We start from the raw sequence: 22,022 nt of genomic DNA, 5'->3' as shown, positions 1-22,022 counted from the left end.
TGCCATCATTTATTCCTAATGTATAACGTATAGAGGGTCCCGGTAGTACAGTCGGGTTCATTCTCGACTCACAATCGAGAATTCGGGGTTCAAATCCCAGGCAGGACAGAAATGGTTCGGTGCATTTCCTATCAGTTAATGCACCTGTTCACCTAGCAGTAAGTAGGTACCCAGGAGTTAGTCAGCTTGGTGTGGGGTTGCATCCTGGGCAGGGTCAGTAATTCGACCTTGAGAGGGGGGGGGGGGGCCTCGATATAAGCCTAACATATATGAATACACTCTGGCTGCCAGTCCCCCGACACAATGAACTGCTGTACAGTACAGTATTATTATAATACAGTCGAACCTCGGTTTTCAAATTTTTCAGTTCTCAAGCTCAATTTCTTAAATAAATTTGACTCGGTACTCGAGGTTTGCCTCTGTGCTCGAGTTTGTTGATACATATACGGTCCAACCTAGCGTGTGGTGTGCTTCAGTTTACCAGTGTTTCCCGCATAGTGACGACCACACTTGAATTCTTCTCAAAGAATTTCAATGTTTTGGTGCTTTTTTGGTTTCTGAACATAATAGTTCTTATTATATATCCCATCATGGGTTCCAAAGAAGTCAGTGGTAAAGTTCAACCTAAGAAAATAGTTATGTGGATCATAGCGAAAAAACAAGAAATCATTCGTAGTGAGACAATGTTATGTCTCACTACAGACAAGTGTTAAAACAGGGAAAACAAGTCTATGAACAGATTCTTAGTAAGACGAGCAAGCAGTGAGCCACAACCAGATCCTAGTGGTATGCCTGCAAAACATAAGAGAGAGTACCCCAGAAATGTCATCACTGCTGTTATAATGGAAGAAGACTCCCCTTCAAAACACTAACACCTCTCCTTCTCTCACCTTTCTCACTTCTTCCATACACCAACAAGAGTCCTCAATAAAGGGCGCCTAACAGCTGAGTGGACAGCGCTTCAGATTCGTAGTCCTGAGGTTCCAGATTCGATCCTCGGTGGAGTCAGAGATAAATAGGCAAAATGTTTCTTTCACCCTGATGGCCCTGTTACCTAGCAGTAAATAGGTACCTGGGAGTTAGACAGCTGCAACGGGCTGTTTCCTGAGGGTGTGTAAAAAAAAGGAGGCCTGGTCGAGGACCAGGCCGCAGGGACGCTAAGCCATGAAATCATCTGAAGATAACCTCAAAATAAGTAGGTAAGATATCCTGTACTTATATTTTGTACTACAGTATGTACAAGTAGTAGTATGTATAAAATGTATTTTTAAGTTAATATTTTAGGGGTGTGGAATGGATTAATTCAATTTACATTAATGTACTTCTTATGGGAAAATTTGTTTCGGTTTTCAAATTTTTGGTTTTCGAACCGTCTCTGGGAACAAATTAAATTAAAAAACGGAGGTACCATTGCACAGTATAATGTTTCTACAGACCACTGCCCAGTTCCCAGAAATCAGGACAATTATGCATTCATCTGAAGCTTAGGCATCCCTTGGCGAGTCCCTGGAGAGAATAATCATAAAGCAACCCATCCTCTGAATTGACAGTACGATTTAATACTAAGTGTAATAAGTACATTTTCTTACTGTCATAAACAGTGCATAATTACACTTATGGGGCTGTTACATTTACCTAACTCCCTCCCCCGATTTAATTCTCCTTGTTTTCTGTCAAGACACTCAGAATTTTAGGATGAAGTTTTCAATTTCAATTTGCTAAACACAAGTTTTAAATTTCTTTTTCAGGAATTTCTTTTTCAAGTTTATTAAACAATATAGATTTTATACAAAATTTTTAAATATCCTGAGTTTCTATACAATTTATTGATATATTTTAGTTTTGTTTTATTAGTTTATGAAACTGTAATATCAATATAGCTATAGGTTAAGTACTAATTGTAATTAAGAAGCAATAAAATTATCTTCAAAAACTAAGACAGTTAGGTGAGGTTGTGGTTTTCTATTCAGTTAAACTCAAATATTCACAATATATTTGACAGTACAATTTAATACTTTGTGAAAATAAGTACAATTCCTAACTGCTATGAATAGTACATAATTGAACTTATTTGTCTCCTTACATTTACCACCCTATTTTTGGAGGACGGGCTGCATAACGACATCTAACGATGGACGCCATGTGAGGCGCTCTGTCAGACATATAAATGCAAGTTCTTATAATCTTCTTCAGAATATTGTTCACGGCACCTTGAGAAAGGATGTAGGTTTGATCTGAAAATTTGGTTCCAATACTGTTACACATGTATTAGGTCTTTCCTTCATCTTCACCTTCATTCAAGCACTGCATCATTATAGTAAGCCTCTCCATAATAGGTTATGTTAGCATAATGGAAATCACTTAGCTAGAATACAATCACACTGTGCACGGCGGTGATGCAATTATTTGATACGTGGTAAAGTCGTTGGGAAAATACAATGAATGAAATCCCTTTGTAATTGCATAGTACATTGTATAATCACTTGGTACTTTGATGCAATTGCTTTGCACATGGAGTGGTTCAATTATTGGATACATAGTACAATCAGTTGGTGTATAGTGCAATCACATCGCACATGGAGCAACCACTTCGTGAGTTGTCATATATTATACATACAAATATTTCATTCCCTGCTTACAAATAGCTCCCAGCCACCCTTATTCCTTACCTTATCCTGTGTTGTTCATACTCGACCCCCCTCCTTACTCACACACTCATTCAAGACTTCTATTCAATTTTCCCCAGATGTCCTACCCTAGTTCCATCAAATTTCCCTTGAATACAGCTACTACACCAGTTTACCATCATAAATTTATTCAAGATGCTCAAACCCTCTCAATATGCTCTACTAAACCTCACCATTTACTGACATTTTACTTTATGTCCCCCTTTATGGCATGCTTCTCAAATTATCAGGCTCTACAACCCTAATTTGTGATTTCTTATGTTCATGCCACCACATCATCATCTGTTATATTAGGGTCACCACTATTCATCCTACATGCCTATTTGATTTGTTTCAAACCAGGAATTTAATTGTGCCACTTCCTTCTTTAACTCATTCTACTGTCAACTACACAAATTCCTTGTATAAACCACATCCTAGGTACTGTATTTGAACTGATAACCACTTCTTCCAGCACATCAGTCAAATTGATTTCACTCAGCAAGTTAATTCTATCTCCATCACAATAACGTTACTACTATCCATATTTACTTTTTTTTACGTTCTCACATGCCAATACAATTTTGAACTAGTCAACATAAATCTCTTAACTCTGAAAGAGCTCTAATCTACATACATAAACTTTGACACTCCAATTATTCTATTAGATCTAGCCACTAGTTAATAGCTCTAGATCCTTATCTTGACTTCCCTCATGACCCCATCCATGTATACCATTTAACTGAATAACTACAGCAATATCACACAACTTAATATTAATGGCTTAATATATAACTCCCCCCCCCCTCCCCCCCCCCACTACATGACAAGACCCCAGAGAGGAGTACGACAGAAACAACAGGGCAACCATTGACATAAAATAGAGAGCGACTTTTACTGCCTGCAGGAAATGCCTGCCTGACCATGGAAAGATAGACTGGGAAAATAGAGAACCATATGGAGGAACAGAAACATGAAAAGCTAAAATATTAGACATGGCGATAAGAAACTGTCCATGCCAACACGTCAAGGGGCCCACAAGAATGAGAGAAATGAACCAGTCAGACTTGATTTGATATTCACACTGAACGAGTCAGACATAAGGGAAGTCAAATCCGAACCACCAATAGGAATGAGTTAAAATTTGAGCTTCCTCTTCAAAAGCAGCCCGTCCTGCAAACAAAGACCCAAAAGTGATTCCGTGCACCCACCAAACCCCGTTTATGAATGAAAAACAATTTACACACGACTCACAACTGATTTCGTTCGAACACTTCCGGAACAAGTGCTTCACTGACGACTTTTGTTCAAACCACAATGCTATAAATGCTTCACCCACGTACTAAAAATACAAATAATCACCAACAGAACCTAAACACCTAACCTAACCTATGTCTATATTTGCACAATATGCTATTATAATATTAATTTATATGAGAAAATTCCTGTTTTGAATGAATATCATGTAAAAATTTATGAATGCATCTGTGTTGTCGACCGCTGGATGTAATGGGCTTGAGTCGAGGACGGGTTGTCAAAAGAGGAAGGAACCAAGACAGACCGTCAGCCAGGATGTTGGACACTACCTGGACGTGAACGGCAAAGAAGCAAATCCTGAAGACTCAGCGGATGAGCTACCTGAAGCGAGCAGCCCCAAAGAGCCACCGACCAAAAAAAGCCCCCCCCCCCCTTCCCCCCAGTTGAGACTATGAACCACTAGGGAAAAGTCCAAATGGAGCCAGATTATTGAGCCCAGAGGAATCCAAACTCTCTGCAGTGCCTGCCACAAAGCCACAAACTTCCGCACAGTGCTTTGCGCCCGACGAAGGGAAGGGTGCCAATGACCCTGGCTGGACTAGTGAGCACTGGTCACAAAGCCCCAACCAACAGCCGAGGCGTCAATGAAAACGTCTAGCAAGGGCGGAGGAAGACGCCAGGGAATTGAACCCCGAAGAGGAAACTTGCGATGCCAGCGCAAGGCTCCCAAACAGCCTCCGAAGCCAAATTCTGCGTTAAAGGTAAACTAGAAGTGCAAAGTTCACACTCCCACACACCTGCTCGAGCAACCGCCTAATCACATGGCTCCCTCTCAACACTAGCAGACAGTGGTGCTGCAGCCGAAGCAAGGCCACAGGAGGCAGGGAAAGTGACACCAACCGAGAATCCCAAGTGAGAATTGGGATTCACCTAACCAGGTCCGAACCTGGGACTGAACCAACCGAGACATCAGCCAATTCACCAGAAACCTGAACCCAGTGAGCTGGGAAAGAACCAGATCCCTGGCTAGCAGATAAGCAGACCAACTGGGTGCCTACACCAGCCAGTCGTTGCAGTAGACCAAAAACCCGAAGACCTAACAAACGAAGATGAGCCAGCACAACCCGAGTCAAAAACACAAAAATGCGAGGTGCCAGATTCAGCCCAAATGGAAGAGCCCGAAAGTGGTAAGCCACTTGCCCCAAAATGAAACTTAACCAATCCCTGAACATCGGATGAATAGGGACGTGCCAATATGCACCATAGAAGTCTAGGAAAATCATTCAATTGCCTGGCATGAGAGCAGGATGAACCTGGGATAATGTAGTTGTCCAAAAAGTGGGGCAAAGAAGTGAACTAGTTCAATCGGGTAAGATCAAGAATGAAGCGAAGGTCTGAATTATTCTGTTTCGGGATCAGAAAAGACAGGAAACCCACAGAAGAGACAAGGTTGTTTTGACCACGCCCAAAGCTACCCAATCAGAGATGACTTAAAAGGCCCGGTGAAGGAGGAGAGTTTTCCGATTATGAAATAGTGAAAATTTTAAAATAAATCTCTTGATATTTGGCATCAGCATCGTGAAAATTTCATCCCAATATGTTAAATTGATTTTTTACAAATTTAAAAAAAATAAATGCGTGTGTGACGGGCAGTAACCGGTATTGATAATAACGATAACAACACCTATTTATTGGTAATCAGGGATAAAGAGATGCAAGCACCTGTCCGATTCACAAAGAAGACAAGTAGTAGTGAGGGTCCACAAAGTAGTGAAAGTAAAGTGATGACTTTGAAGAAATAAACAAGAATATAGACTCATAGTGAACAACTCCAAGGGACCCTGAGGGCTAACAGAGTTAGGCAAGGATCTGCAACTGGAAACTTCATTAACAACTCACATAGAGGAAGTTAATAAAGAACTAGAAATGTATAAAGAAGAAATAAGAGATGAATGACCAAGTTGTAAAAGATAGAGACGATTAGCCCTTAGACCGCGCATACTGGGGGCCTGGTAGTGAAAAATATTTGAATTATGTAAAAATAACTTAAAAATGTTAAACAAATCTCCAACTTATTGGCTTCAGTGTCGTGAAACTTTCATCAAAATATTTTCAATAATTGATTTTAGACGAATTTTTAAAAAATAAGAACGTTTTGTTGATAAGGAGCACAACTTCTAATAACTGGAACTGAAAGATTATGCAGTAATAAAGAGATGCAAGCACCTGTTCGACGCTCAAAGAAGAAAAGTAGTAAGAAGTGTCCACAAAGTGGATATGCAGTTGGTGCCTGTATATCATTGCTGAGTAATTCATAATAACACAAATAATAATAAATAACTATGTTAATATGCTCTATTTTGTTATACTGTATATCATATAAATACATTGTCCAGTGTTAATATGTGTTACTTTCATCAGTGTCCCCAAAATATTTTTTTAGGGGAATTTTTTTTTTAAGATTTTATTTTCTTTATCTGAATTTGTTGTAACCTTTACATCCTGGAGAATGCACATGTTTTCCTAACTATGTGAAGATAGAATAAAATTGGTTAAATAAATCAGTCACAACTCGCAAAACCTGGGACTTAAATTTTTTTTGCCTGATTTTTTTCTCTGATTTCAAACTATTTTCTTTGTCTCTTTAGGTTGTTTTGATGATTAGGGACCATATGAGGGCTTTTTCACTTATAAATATACTCTAAATAAATTCCCCTAAATCATTATAATTACCCCTATATTTTATTTTTGGGGGGGGTTATTTTTTCTTTACTTCATTTCAACACATACTGTCATACAACTTTTACATATTCAAGAACGAATGCCAAATAATGTTTATTAAAACATACAATTAAATTAACGAATTAAAACTACAGTGGAACCTCGATTAACGAGCAGCTCTATTAACGAGCATTTCCAGTAACGAGCGAGCCACTCGCAGCAAATTTGTCTCTATTGACGAGCAAAACCACATGGTGCTTCCTAGCGTCTCGCGGATTCTCGCATATTCTCGGACACCTCCGACGCCAGTGTTGTTGTTGTATCGCACACGACAAGCATCCCTCTGGATTTATTTGTGCTTTTATTTGTGTTTTTAGTAGTTTTGTGACTACAATTTGTAACACACGATGTCACCAAAGAAGCGGCTTGCTAAAGATAGTGTTGTCAAGAGGAAGAAAGACACAATTATTGTGGATTTGAAGAAGGAAATTATAGCAAAGCAGGCGTGTGGTGTCTGTGTGACTGATCTCACAAGGGAGTATGACAGGTCCTCATCAACAATTTACACCATTAGCAAGGGAATGAGGAGGTAAGGGACGATGCTGCCTCTTCCATTGAGATCAGGGAAGTGTTGGGAATGTTTGAAAAGGTGAACGCATTCTTGGAAAAGCTGCTCTGATAAAGCAATGACAACCTGGTGTGTGTGAAAATGTTTAATTAATTTATCACTTTGTGAAAGTGTTATCACTTTTGCAGGTATATGTCGCTTGAACGTGACACACTTTTTTCTCTTGAATGCACCCAAACACTGCGCTCAAGCGTCATTTTAGCAAATATTTCTATAAAATCAAATTCTTATCCGATCGACTTGGGTATAGTATAAACATGTTTGCCATGAAATTTCCGTTTTCTCTAATAGCCACATAGCCTATTTGGGAGAACGGCATTGTATTGCATCTTCGTGGTAAGACCATTGTATTGTTGACACAACGAGAGTAATCGACGTAGTCATTTAATTGGTGCTGGTCTAACGCATCCTTGTGTGACATTTGAAATGAAATTTGGGTGAAATTCCCAAGAAGAGAGTGTCCGCCTGACTCAGAGGTGGATTCTCCTTCCACACCATAACCCCTCTCCTCCTTCTCACCTCCTCATCGTCTCCCTCAAGCCAACAACTACTCTTCATAAGGTAAAGTAAACATTAAAACGGTATAACATTTATAATTACACGTGCAGTATTATATTTACATAAAAAAATGTCATACTAGTATGGATGTTTTTGGGAGAGGAACGGATTAAATTTATTTCCTTTATTTTAAATGGGGAAATTTGTTTCTTAAGACGAGTTTTCCAGATAACGAGCTCGGTGCCAGAACGGATTAAACTCGTTAATAGAGGTTCCACTGTACCTTTATTCATTGTTGATAACTTCAACTTCAATTATCTCTGAAACTAGGGTTTCAACTTTGAGTGGCTTCTAAAATTCCAGTTTTTGACAAATTCTCATTATTTTGACATACTGTGTGCTCAGCTGTCTGTCCTACAATCTCTTCAGAATGGATTTTTCATAAACTTTATACATTTGAAGTTATAATTTGTTTTTGGTCTAAATTTGCCGCATATTTAAAATGCCCTATTGACGATTTTTTTGTACAGTAAACTGTACTGAAAACTTATATTCTAATTTGATGAAAATGAAGATCATATGCTATTCCGAGAGAATAATAACATCAAAGGAACAATTGGTGACAGTTCATATTTTTTATTCTGAATTGAAAATCTGAAGTTTTCAATCTGCAATTTTAAAATTATTTTTGATTCTCTTGTTTTTCAAGTTATGCTGTGGTCATTTAGACAAAGTTGGAGCATTTTCCTAATTGATTATGCAAAAAAAAAAAAAAAAAAAAAAAAAAAAAAATTGGAAGGTGTTTGTGCAAGTTTTAAAAACTTGTGTTAAATTATTTTGTCAAATCATAAATGTATGTATTGTGCAGTCCAAGGGTTAAGGAAGTGTGTTTGGAAATCAAAACCAGAAATGAAAGAAAAGAACTGGTTACCAACAATAAACTAATACAAAACAATGTAGATAGAAGTCCATAATCATTTTTGGATGTTTACAGAAGGAAATTTCATCCAGGGAGGACCAAGCAGAGAAGAGATGAAAATCATAGAAAAAAGTCATAGGATTAGGTCTAAATTCAAAGGAGCATGTCAAGTGATTTTTAGAAGGATAGGAAAATATGAGAAAGACAAGAACCGCCTCTTAAGGGTGATGTTTAACGAAGTGAAGTATATGACAGAAGTGCTTCGGAATACCAGAATATTGCAATGTGACAAGGAGGGCAAACTTAGGTCAATAAGACAAGACCTCTCAAAGGAGGACAGAGAAAAGCTGAAAATGAAGCGAACTGAAGCGAAACGCCTAAATGGGGGATAGAAATGAAGAAGAAAGGAATTCTTTTTTCTACAAAGTGTCAGGGACTGGAAAGCTTGTGAAATAGTAAATAAAGACAAAGCAACAAAATTATTAAAGGAAGGGGGGTGTAAAGAACAAAGGGAAGGGGAACATGTTCCTGAAAATAGTATATACCAACATAGATGGAGTAAGATCGAAAATATTGGAGTTGAAGGATATAATTCAGCTCAAAGTCCCAGATACTGTCGCATTAACAGAGATGAAACTTGAAGAAAATATTTTAAATGAGGTCGTATTCCCAAGGGGCTACTCAGTTTGGAGACGTGACAGGAAAACTAGGAAGGGGGGAGGAGTGGCTGTGCTGGTGAAAGAACACCAGAAGGTAAGAGTTAATAATTGAAACCCTCGAGATATTGACATCATGCCATTTGCAGGTTTGGAATCAAGATGATAAGCTGACAATTTTAAATGCCTACAGCCCACCAGCAAGCAGCACATTGACAAAGGAAGAACTGGATGACAAACGAGAGGGCCCTCATAATGGTCATGAGAGATTATGGTAAGAGCTGACAAAGATAAATCCCGATTGTTGGTACTGGGGGACTTTAACTTTACCCACTGGACTGCGCCAACCGAGAAAATGGTTGGGGAAATTTCGGTGGGAAATTGCGCCATCCGAGAAAACTCTGATTTTTTTGTACCCATTCAAAATGTGTGCCAATTGGTTGTGTATGAAATGGACTCTTAGGACCTCACCTCCTCCAGTGAGAGGCAGCCATCTTGGAAAAAATTCCCAGGATGCCCTAGGGCTGTTGGCTAAGTTAGTACTGAGTGAGCAACCATGGGTGGCACATGCACCTCTGGCTCCCAAACACCAGTCCAACAGGGCATTTAAAAATCGCGTTGTCGGTGAAATTCAAACCTTATTGTTTGAAGAACATAAGGGTCATGATATTGGTGAAGACAGGCATAATATGGACCTAACACAAAGGTCGGATGCAAGTAATACAGCACTTATGAGGAAGATACAGCAAGCGTATCCAGTTGTAACTCTGAGCGCCACCCTTGCCCACCAATGCCATCTCCAACTAATATAGATGATACATAGATGAATCGTTTCATGTGTTCAGTGATGATGCATCTGATACAAGTAGCATAGATGAACAGTGTTAGCGGCTTCCATGGTGGTGTTTTCCATAGATATTTTCAAGAATAGCTGAATCTCTTCCAGAATGCCTGAATCTCTTTTAGATTGACGGACACTCTTCGAGGGTGGTTGAATCTCTTCCTGTGTAGGACCTTACAATGCGATCTTTTCAAGACTACCTTACAAGTTGATCTTTTCCTATAATGTTTTTAATACTACCTTATGCCTTACAGGCTTGGCTACATACCACCTAGAAGTACTAAAGCCAAGGGTGTACGTGAGTGCGTTATTTGCAAGCACACAGAATTAAGAAACAGTAAGCAAAAATCTATCTGTATCTGGTGCAACGAGAGTGAAGTCGCGCTGTGTACCATGGACTACTTCGTTGATTATTACTCACTTCCGAAGTACTGAGTGTGTAATACAGTGTGTTACTGTGCAAATAGTGTGTGAAACTGTACATATTGTAATTTTAGGGAATTTTGAACAAGTAATATTGCGACAATAAACATTTATTGTGGACACATTACTGACATGTGTCACAGTGCCATGGAACATTATGAACGTTCTACTGTATACATATTGTAAAGGACACAAATATGCATCATATAGGATAAAAAAAAAAAAAATCAAACTGCACTGGAAATACATAGAACAAATAATTGAAAATATATTTGTGGCAACACGCGGTGCTTGAATGGCCCGCGCGACTGTGTCTGGGAGCTTCACGCTTGGGCGACCAGCCCCTGATGACGTCACAGCGCACCTTGTCCACGTCCTCATGGTCAAAGTAAGTGGAATTTGACATTTATTTTTACATAGACATGTTCAGGGAAGGGTATTCATCATTTTAATAAGAAAAAATCATTTTTTGGGAACACTTCATTACATGCGCACAGGGGGAATTTCACAATAAACTCAGTGAATCACAGTGGTTAAGGCAATAGACTGGGAGGCCTACAAGACAAGAACAGAGGACATTTGGACAGGCAGATTTGTCAACCTCATCTTGGAGACATTCATGTATCAACACATCAAACAGGCCACAAGAATGAGTGAAGGGAATGTTCCGTCAGTACTGGATCTAATATTCACCAGGAAAGAAGAAGAGGTATTTGACATCCAGTACTCACCTAATTGTGCTTGCGGGGGTTGAGCTTTGGCTCTATGGTCCCGCCTCTCAACTGTCAATTAACTGGTGCACAGATTCCTGAGCCTACTGGATAGAGCCTACTCTATCATATCTACATTTGAAACTGTGTATGGAGTCAGCCTCCACCACATCACTTCCTAGTGCATTCCATTTATTAACTACTCTGATACTGAAAAAATTCTAACGTCTCTGTGGCTCATCTGGGCACTAAGTTTCCACCTGTGTCCTCTTGTTCGTGTCCCTCCCGAGGTACTGTACCCTTGGGAAAGTACCAGTACTGTACCTTCCTCCCTTGGGAAAGAGTGATCACGTCCTCTTGGACATTTAATACGCTATGCAATATAATCTAGTAGAGAATGGGGGCATTGAAACAGCTGTTAAACTCTATTTCAAGAGGACGCTATTGGGAACTTGGAATTTTTTTCTGGGCATAATTGGACAGACTTGTTGCTAGGCAAGGAAGTAAATGAGATGTATAACATATTTTGCAAAATATACTTTGAAGGCACACAAACATTCATACCAAATCAGAGATGCAGACATAGGAAACAGAGTTGGTTCAACAGAAATTGCAAGAGGACCAGAGACCAAAAGACAAAAAATGGAATCATTATAGGAAGAGGCCAAACCCCCAAACATACCAGCAATACAAAGATGCGAAAAACAACCACACATCAGTAAGGAGAGAGGCAGCGAGCAACTTTGAGAAGGCTATAGCAGACAAATGTAAATCAGATCCAGGCCTTTTCTATAAATTCATTAAAAGCAAGCTGCAGGTAAAGGATAATATTCAGAGGTTGAAAATGGGAGACAGATACATGGAAAATGAAAAGGAAATGTGTGAAACATTAAATGAAAAGTTCAAAAGTGTGTTTGTACAAGATGAGATCTTCAGGAAACCAGACACAATAAGAATTTCAGAGAACAACATAGAGGTGTCTAGAGACGAAGTGAAACAAATGCTATTGGAGCTAAGTAAGAACAAAGCAGTTGGCCCAGATGGAGTTTCACCATGGGTTCTGAGAGAGTGCACCTGAGCTCAGCATACCACTTCAGCTAATTTTTCTGACATCCCTGTGTACAGGAGTCGTAGCAGATGTGTGGAAAAAAAGGCTAACATAGTTCCAATCTACAAAAGTGGCAGCAGGGAAGATCCCCTCAATTATAGACCTGTATCATTGACAAGTGTAATAGTCAATATATTGGAAAAAATAATTAAAACTAAATGGGTAGAACACCTGGAGAGAAATGATATAATATCAGACAGACAGTATGGCATTCGGACTGGTAGATCCTGTGTATCAAATTTACTCAGTTTCTATGAATGAGCCACAGAGATTTTACAGGCAAGGGATGGTTGGGTTGACTGCATCTATCTGGACCTAAAAAAAGACTTTCGACAGAGTTCCACATAAGTAGTAGTTCTGGAAACTGGAACACAGTGGAGGAGTGGCAGGTAAGCTACTAACATAGATTAAAAATTTTCTGACTGATAGAAAAACGAGGGTAGTAATAAGAGGAAGTGTATCGGATTGGAGAAATGTCACAAGCGGAGTACCACAGGGTTCAGTTCTTGCACCGGTAATGTTCATTGACTACATAAACGATCTACCACATGGAATACAGAATTATATGACCATGTTTGCTGATGATGCTAAGATAATAGGGATGATAAGAAACCTAGATGATTGTCATGCCTTTCAAGGAAGACCTGGACAAAATAAGTATATGGAGCAACACTTGGCAACTGGAATTTAATGTGAATAAATGCCATGTTATGGAATGTGGAATTGGAGAACACACAACCTATAAATTATGCGAGAAATCTTTAAAGAATTCCGACAAAGAAAGGGATCTAGGGGTGGTTCTAGATAGAAAACTGTCACCTGAGGACCACATTAAGAATATTGTATGTGAAGCCTATGTTACAATTTCTAACTTCAGAATTGCTTTTATATACAAGGATGGAGAAATACTAAAGAAATTGTTCACGACTTTTATTAGACCAAAGCTGGAATATGCAGTGGTTGTATGGTGCCCATATCTTAAGAAGCACATCAACAAACTGGAAAAGGTGCAAAGACATGCCACTAAGTGGCTCCCAAAACTGAAGAACAAGAGCTACGAGGAGAGGTTAGAGGCATTAAATATGCAAAAAGTAGAAGATAGAAGAAAAAGAGGCGATATGATCACTACGTACAAAATAGTAACAGTAATCGATAAAATTGATAGGGAAGAATTCCTGAAACCCGGAACTTCAAGAACAAGAGGTCATAGATTTAAACTAATGAAACAAAGCTGCTGGAAAAATATAAGAAAATTCACCTTTGTAAACAGAGTGGTAGATGGTTGGAACAAGTTAGGTGAGGTGGTGGTAGAGGCCAAAACCGTCAGTAATTTCAAAGCGTTATATGACAGAGTGCCGGGGAGACGGGACACCAAGAGCGTAGCTCTCATCCTGTAACTACACTTGGGTAATTACAGTGTATCAAACAATTTTAAGTTTCAAGTGATTTACTGAGGCACTTACTCTTGGAGTATAAATACTGTAAGCAAGCAAATATGGAAAAACTTTAGGACACACTTCTTATAAAACTATCTTATTAACATGCCATAAATCACAATTCACACCATAAAATGCCATAAATCACAATTCACAACACCAAGCTAAAAGAAAACACAATTAGACTCCTAACTCACACATCAGAAAATAATTGAAATATCATTTCAGTCCATCCTGGACCATCATCAAGTAGTGCGACCATCAGTAAGTCGTGTGACCACCAGCAAGTCGGGTGACCATTATCAATTACTGTAGTGTGACCATTATCAAGTCATGCGACCATTGTCAAGTCATGCGACCATTGTCAAGTCATGCGACCATTGTCAAGTCATGCGACCATTCTCATGGTCCCACAGACTTGATAATGGTCCAGGATGGACTGAAACATCACCACTTCATTTATTTTCATTTGTGGGGGGTTGGGTGTCTAATTTTCAGCCACATTAATGTGACTTGTTGCCTGCCTCTGAAAACACAACTGATATAAGTACAGTACCTGGACCTTGGGCCCTCTTTGGCTTCACTGTGATACTTGTGTCCGTCATTATTGGTACTGGGGAGTGGAGATGGTGCAGGAGAAGAACCAGGCGGCGACACTCCTGGGGGACGGGTAGAATTGCTCGTTGGTCTGACACTTCCTCTCTCTTTTTGTTGGTTGTGGTGTGCTGGCTCATCGTCCGAGTCCTGTAGGGAGGTGCTGGGTCAACGCATAAGGAAAAATGTTAGTTGTCTGACTCAGACACCCGGGGAAATGTGAAAAAAGCAATTTCCAGAGAAGATAAGATTAACAGTTATGGAATATTCAAGTACTTTTAAATCAAACACTTTCAGTAATGCAGTTGCTGAATAAATTTAAACTTTTACAAAATTCCCCATTTGTTTTTTAATTCAGCCAAATGAATGCAAATTGTTGAAGAGCATTAGTTGCACTTCACAATCTATTAATGGAATATGAAGCTCAAATATTTTAGGTGTGAGGGAGGAGGCGAGTGGGGGAGGATGAGGGAAATTAAAATCTTATCCATTCTGGCAAATATGCTTGAAAATCTAATTCTTATCTATGATCTATAACAGATTAAAAAATATTATTTATAATAAATGTGTGTGAATGTTTGTATATTTCTCTGAATTTACCTGTGTCTGTGCATGTGTGTTAGTAATTACCTAAGTAGTTACAGGACGAGAGCTACGATTATGGTGTCCCGTCTTCCCGTGAATGTATACTGTACATGCAGCTGAATGGGCATGCCTGTGTATAGAATGTGGCTGCACATGTGTGCAAAACTCATAAAGAAACTAAACACGTATAATTATGTGTGTTTACTATTTGTTCCCAGCTTTCTATCCTTCCGTTGTCTAATGTAGTGACTACCTATTTCCTTTATTATATCTGTTATGTAACTCACGTTCTCTTGCTCACAAACTTGCCTTTCCCACTCAAACTTTCTCACTTTCATTCTTATTTTCACACTCACTTTCACATATGCAATCGCTCTCAATCTTGCATGCGTTCTCCCACTCACTCTCGCGCACTCACTCTTGTACATTAGTACAGAACACTGTAGATAGATGTCTATAATAATTTTTGGATGTTTGGAAAAGGAGATACCATCTAGGGTGAAAAGAACATCAGAAGAGGAAAATATAATTGAGGAAATACTGTAGTAGGTTTAGGGAAAGGCCTGTCAATGTAGGAAAATGTCAGTGATTTTCGGAGATAGGAAAATATGTAAAAGGGAAGACTCGCCCCTTATGGGTGACATTGAATGGAGTGAAGCAAATGACAGAAGTACTCTGGAATGCCAAGAAATTGCAAAATGATGAGGATGGAAAACAATGGTCATTAAGATGCAACTTGTCCTCAGACAAAGTCCATTCCATCCAGTGGAATGGACGTACAGTATTCATCAATTTTAACATGCTGTTCATTCAAAACTAGTGGCGTACTCCGCGTACTAGTGGCTGTACAAGAATGTAACAACTCTTGTATATATCTCAAAAAAAAAAAAAAAAAAAAAAAAAAAATTCAAATATACATTATTATTATTATATACATTATTAGCTTATTGTGCACATTTAGGCATTACTTAGGTTAGGTGTTTAGATTCTGTTTGGGATTGTTTGTTTTGTAGTACATGAGATGCAGCATTTACAGCGTTGTGGTTCGAACAAAAGTCATCAGCGAAGTACTTGTTCCAGAAGTGTTCAGACGTCATCAATTGTGAGTCACGTGTAAACCGTTTTTCATTCATAAACAGGGGGGGTTTGGCAGGTGCATGGTATGGACTTTGGCCTTTGTTTATGAGGATGGGCTGTAAGACGAAAACTTATCTAGGGAAGACGGAAGATGAAACAGACCTTGCTGAAGGAAAACCCTTAAATGAGAATAGAAATCAGGAATGAATTTTTTTTTCTACTAGGTGATAGGGATCGGGAAGTTAGTGAGATGGTACACGAAAGCAAATCAACAAACTCATTAGAAGAAAGAACTGAAAAGGACGAAGGAGAAGGGGAACATGTTCCTGAAAATTGTGTATACCAAAATTAACAGGGTAAGGCAAAAAAATACTGGAGTTAAATGATATAATACAACTTAAGATGCTGGATATTGTTGCACTAGCCGAGACAAAACTGGAAGATAAAAATGTAAATGACACGATATTCCCAAGGGGCTATGTACAGTAATTTGACGACAAAGTGAATTTGGGGGCTTGACAAACTAATCTGTTTAAGAAATTTAAATGTGTTTCTCCCAACAGGAGCCGCTAAGTGAGAATTTATGGCTGCTACATCAAGTCGATAGTTAGCTGCTGGAAGGTGAAGAATGTTTGAAAGGGCTCACCCCTTTATGTCTACAGTTAAGAACCCAATACATCCGACATTTGGAAACTGCCCTTCAGCAACATCTTGGAGTCTACCAACTTTGTCAATTTAATAGTAAGAATTGTTGAGAAATTTAGTTTTTGGTGTGTAGGACTAAAAACACCTGCTTAATATAATTATCACCTTAAGGTGGAGAATTAAATTGGGGACGAAGAAGCTTTAGCAAAAACTTAACTAAGTATTTTATTAGTAAGAACTGTTGAAATTTTCAGTTGTAATTTAGTGAAGGATTGAAAAGACCTACCTAACCTAATATGAAGAATGTAACTATGGCTGAAGATATCCTACATTAAATAAAAAAACACTTGTACACACACACACACATCAACAACCAAACAAGCCACAAGAATGAGGGAAGGGGATGTTTCATCAATACTGGATCTAATATTCACCAGGTAAGAAGATATTTGACATCTAGTACCTTCCTCCCTTAGAAAAGAGTGATCATGTCCTGTTGGAAATTAAATATGCTTTGTGATATAATCTAGGAGAATGGAGACATTAAAAAGGTTGATAAACTATTTCAAGAGAGGACACTATGGGGAACTTAGAAAATTCTTCAAGTTTTACTAGACAAGGAAGTAATGAGATGCATGCCAAATTTTGCAAAATATACGTTGAAGGAACACACACATTCATACCGAAACGGAGATGCAGGACCAGAAAACAGAATTGGTTCAACAGAAATTGTGAGTGGGCCAGAGAGGAAAAGACAAGAAAAAGGGTCCAATATAGAAAGAGGCCTAACCCTCAAACATACCAGCACTACAAGAAAGCAAGAAACAATTACACAGCAATGAGGAGAGGGACAGAAAGGAACTTTGAGAATGGTATGGAGGACAAATATAAAACAGATCCACGCCTTTTATATATATTCATTAAAAGCAGGCTGCAGGTAAAGGATAAAATCCGGATATTGAGAACGGGGAACAGGACTACTGAGAATGAAAAAGAAATGTGTGAAATGCTAAATGAAAAGTTACAAAGTGTGTGTGTGTACAAAATAAGGATTTCAGAGAGCCGGACCCAATACCAATTCCAGAGTACGCTATAGAGTATACTTATGATGTATTAGAATAAGTGGAAAAATTACTCGAGGAGCTAGGAAGAAATAAATCAGGTGGATCTGAAGGTTTTTCAACTCTGGGTGCTGCACGAATGTGCAACTAAACTGATCATTCCATTCCAATTAATATTCCAGACATATTTGTGCACATGAATCTTGCAGATATATGGAAAAAGGCAACATAGTATTCATCTATAAAAATAATAGTCGAGAGGAACCTCTAAATTTTAATTAAACCCATGTCATTAACAAGCATGGTAGTCAAAACACTAGAAACAATGGTTAAAGCCAAATGGATTTAACACCTAAAGAGTACACATAACGGACAGACAGTATGGTTTTCGAACAAGAAGGTCCTGTGTAACAACTCTTAGTTTTTATGATAGATACAGGAAAGAGGTGGTTGGATTAACTGTCTATTTGGATCTAAAAAGGCTTTTGACAGAGTTCCACACAAGAGGCTGTTCTGGAAACTGGAACATGCTGGAGGATTGACAGGGAGACTTCTGACAGGATGAAATTTTTTTTGACATATGAGGACAGTATTACGAGAATGTATCCTACTGGAGGAGTGTTACTAGTGGAGTATCACAGGGTTCAGTTCTTGCGCCAGTAATGTTCATCATCTACATGAACAATCTACCAGAAGAAATACAGAATTATATGAACATGTTTGCGGATGATGCTAAAATACTGAGGAAAGATAGGAGATGCAGACAATTGTCATGCCCCTCAAATCGATCTAGATAAAATAAGTTCTTGGAGTTTAAAGTGGCAAATGTAATTCAGTGTGAATAAAATCCATATGAAATTTGGAATTGGAGAAAATAGACCACACACAACTACAAATTATGTTGAAAGGAATTACAGAACTCTAATAAAGAAAGAGACCTAGGGGTGGGTTTGGAAAGTAAGCTGTTGTCAGAGGATCACACAAAGAACATTGTGAGAGGAGCATAGACGGCGCATTCCAATTTCAGAGTTGCTTTTAATTATATGGATGATGAAATATTAAAACTGTTCATGACTTTTGTGGAGACCAAAATTGTAATATTCAGCAGTTGCATGGTGCCCAAATCTCAAGAAGCATATAAATAAACTGGAAAAGGTGCAACACCACGCTACAAGGTTACACCACGAGTTACAAGGAGAGAGTAAAGGCATTAAACGTGCCAAAACTAGAAGATAGAAGAAAAAGAGGTGATATAATCACTACTTACAAAATATTATCAGGAATCTACAAAATTGCCGAAGAGGAATTCCTGAAACCAGCAACACCACGAACAAGAGGACTCAGATTAAAGCTAAGGAAACAAAGGTGCCCCCAAAAATTAGGAAATGTTCTTTTTTTTCCAACAGAATGGTAGCCAGTTGGAACAAGCTAAGTGAGGTGTTGGAGGCCAGAACCATCAGTAGTTTCAAAGCGTTACACAACGTTATACAAAGAGGAGTACTGGGAAGATGGGTCACCACGAGTGTAGCTCTCATCCTGTAACTACACTAAGGTAATTACAGTCTCTCACTCACTCAATAGCTCCCCCATTTTCTCAATGGCTCTCACACTCTCAGCTCCCTAAGAGCTAATTACCTAAGTAATTAGGTAACTTTGGTAATTAACTAAGTTTAGTTACAGGATGATATCACAATTTCCCATCTGTCATTTATACTTTGAAACTACTGGCAGTTTTGGCCTCCACCAAAACTGCCACACTTCTCACTTAACTTGTTCCAACTGTCTACTACTGTTTGTAAAAGAAAACTTTCTAATATTTTTTTGACACCTATGTTTACTTAGCTTGAATCTGTGTCCTCTTGTTCTTGAAGTGGCTGGGTTCAGGAATTCTTTTGTCAATTTGATCGATTCCTGTTATTATTTTGTAAGTGGTTATCATAACACCTCTTTCTTCTACCTTCTCGTTTTCGCATGTTTAACGCATCTTAGTCTCTCCTCGTAACTCTTGTTTTTTCAGTTCTTGAAGCCATTTTGTAGCATGCTGTTGCACCTTTTCCAGTTTACTTATATGCTTCTTGAGATTTGGGCACCATAAAACTGCTGAATATTACAATTTTGGTCTCACAAAAGTCATGAACAGTTTCTTTAGTATTTCACCATTCATGTAATCAAAAGCAATCTGAAGTTGGAAAGCAAAACATACCTCCTCTCACAATGTTCTTCTGGTGATAGTTACCTATTCACAAGCACCTCTAGATCTCATTCTTAATTAGTTCTTTAATTCCTTTCCACATAATTTGCAAGTTGTGTGTGGTCTATTTTCTCCGATTCCACAATCCATAACACAGCATTTACTCACATTGAATTTCATTTGACAAGTCGCTCCAAGCACTTATTTTATCTGGATCAATTTGAGGGGCATGACAATCGTCTGCATCTCTTATATTCTCCCTATCGTTTTATTTGTATTTGCCATTTGTGTCTGAAGAATGAAGCTATTAGCTCTTGGACCCCGCCTTTCTAAACAATCTATTTTTCCTATTATATCTACTACATGTATTTCACTAACACACGTGCATGCACACATCCCCAGGAAGCAGACTGTAGCAGCTGTAACTCCCAGGTACCTATTTACTGCTAGGTGAACAGAAACATCAGGGTGAAAGAAAATGCCCATTTGTGTCTGCCTTGGCCGGGGATCGAACCCGACCATTAGGACTACGAATCCTGTCCACTCATCTGTGAGGCCCTAAGTGTGTACTCACCTAGTTGTGCTTGCAGGGGTTGAGCTCTGGTTCTTTGATCCCGTCTCTCAACCGGCAATCGACTGATGTACAGGTTCCTGAGCCTACTGGGCTCTATCATATCTACATTTGAAATTGTGTGTGTGTACATGCATTCACTCAAGAATAATCACACACATACTTACACACATTTCAGTTAAGTGGGAGCTACAAGGAGAAACATAAATGTGTTAACCCCTGGAGTGTACCAAACCTGTCATATGGACCCACCTATTTGCACAAATGTTAAAGTATTTAAGAAAGAAATTACAAATTATAAAAACAGTTTCTTGTTTGAAACGAGTTAGAAATATGGAAAATATATGCGTGTACATATACGAGTGACAAGAAGAAAAAAGTGCCTATTTATTATGTAAAATAACAAGGTTCATCATCTATAGGGTAAGATTAGTAAGAGATGTCAGTTCTTGGTAATTATATGGATTAATAAACAAAATTAAATTTTCTTTAATTCCTAGAGTGGAAAAAATGCCAATTGACATCCCTTATAATGTGATCTTGTTAATTCTTTAACAACATGACAACTGATGCAACTTGTAGCCATAGGGTAGGAATCTTTTTTTTTTATTCCTTAGGCTTTTTTTTGCTTCTGACCTGTTAGCAGGCATAGAACTTCCCCTATAAATCATGTTCAGCCTTGCCCTACTCTTAAATTGCACATGAAATTAAAAAATTACCTCTTGTACACAATCTGCCACAATGTATTATATAACATAACATGCCTTAATTACATAAGACATTGTTAAAAAATTAATAGATTTGAGTGTATGGGTTTGAAGGAAACAACTGCCAATTTTTAGCACTACCACATAGGGTGACATTTGATTTTGTTGCCAACCACTGATGGTAGTTTTCAGTCCAGGGACTTATTTTAAAGGTCGGACATATGGACTCGGGTCACTTATCTCTATGTCCATTTTCATGAATCGACCTCTATAACCTAGTGCTGCCAATGGGTTAATAAGTTCTCTTACGTCTCACCCAACCTTCTCATAGGAGCATTGTTAGAATGCCCATTATGGTGGAAGTGAAAGGGTAAGCAGTCCCTTGATTTTTCAAGGTACAGTACAGTACAGTAGGTTAGGTTTTAGTCTTGTGCATGTTATACGTCTAGTTCTTTCCTTTTCATTTGGGTATTACAATAATTAGTATTATTTTTAACTTGGATAAAGTCCTTTCCTTTAATGTTTGTTGATAAAAAGATTCTTTGGGTTTCAGAAATTCATGCTGTTTTGTCGGGTACTAACAAAACCCAAGCTCATTCCCTTCTAGGATACAACTGCACTCGAGTCACTACTAGCCTACACTCCTGTTTGGCATGGTGAGAAACGGCCAAAAATTACTTGGTAGGTGACCAGTTGACTGAAAAATTAAGTGTGTGCATGTTTAAAGA

The 22,022-nt window shown here is 38.5% G+C and overlaps 1 protein-coding gene across 11 annotated transcripts in view; it reads right to left on the bottom strand.

Moving 5' to 3' along the window:
• The window catches only part of LOC123746798 (arginine/serine-rich coiled-coil protein 2), a 119,674-nt gene that overhangs the window by 70,579 nt on the left and 27,073 nt on the right, over positions 1 to 22,022 (bottom strand). For 10 of the 11 annotated variants that reach the window (XM_045728573.2, XM_069321672.1, XM_069321674.1 and 7 more), the window contains one exon: positions 14,420 to 14,607. In XM_045728573.2, the coding sequence (XP_045584529.1) occupies positions 14,420 to 14,607 (188 nt within the window). Of the gene's footprint in view, positions 1 to 14,419; positions 14,621 to 22,022 lie in introns of all 11 variants that reach the window. The other variant, XM_045728597.2, reaches the window with a different exon arrangement.

Source organism: Procambarus clarkii, chromosome 10, assembly GCF_040958095.1.
Source record: "Procambarus clarkii isolate CNS0578487 chromosome 10, FALCON_Pclarkii_2.0, whole genome shotgun sequence".
Classification (NCBI taxonomy): Eukaryota; Metazoa; Arthropoda; class Malacostraca; order Decapoda; family Cambaridae; genus Procambarus; species Procambarus clarkii.
Note: the sequence above shows the minus strand (reverse complement) of the source record. Positions and strands in the feature narration are given on the sequence as shown.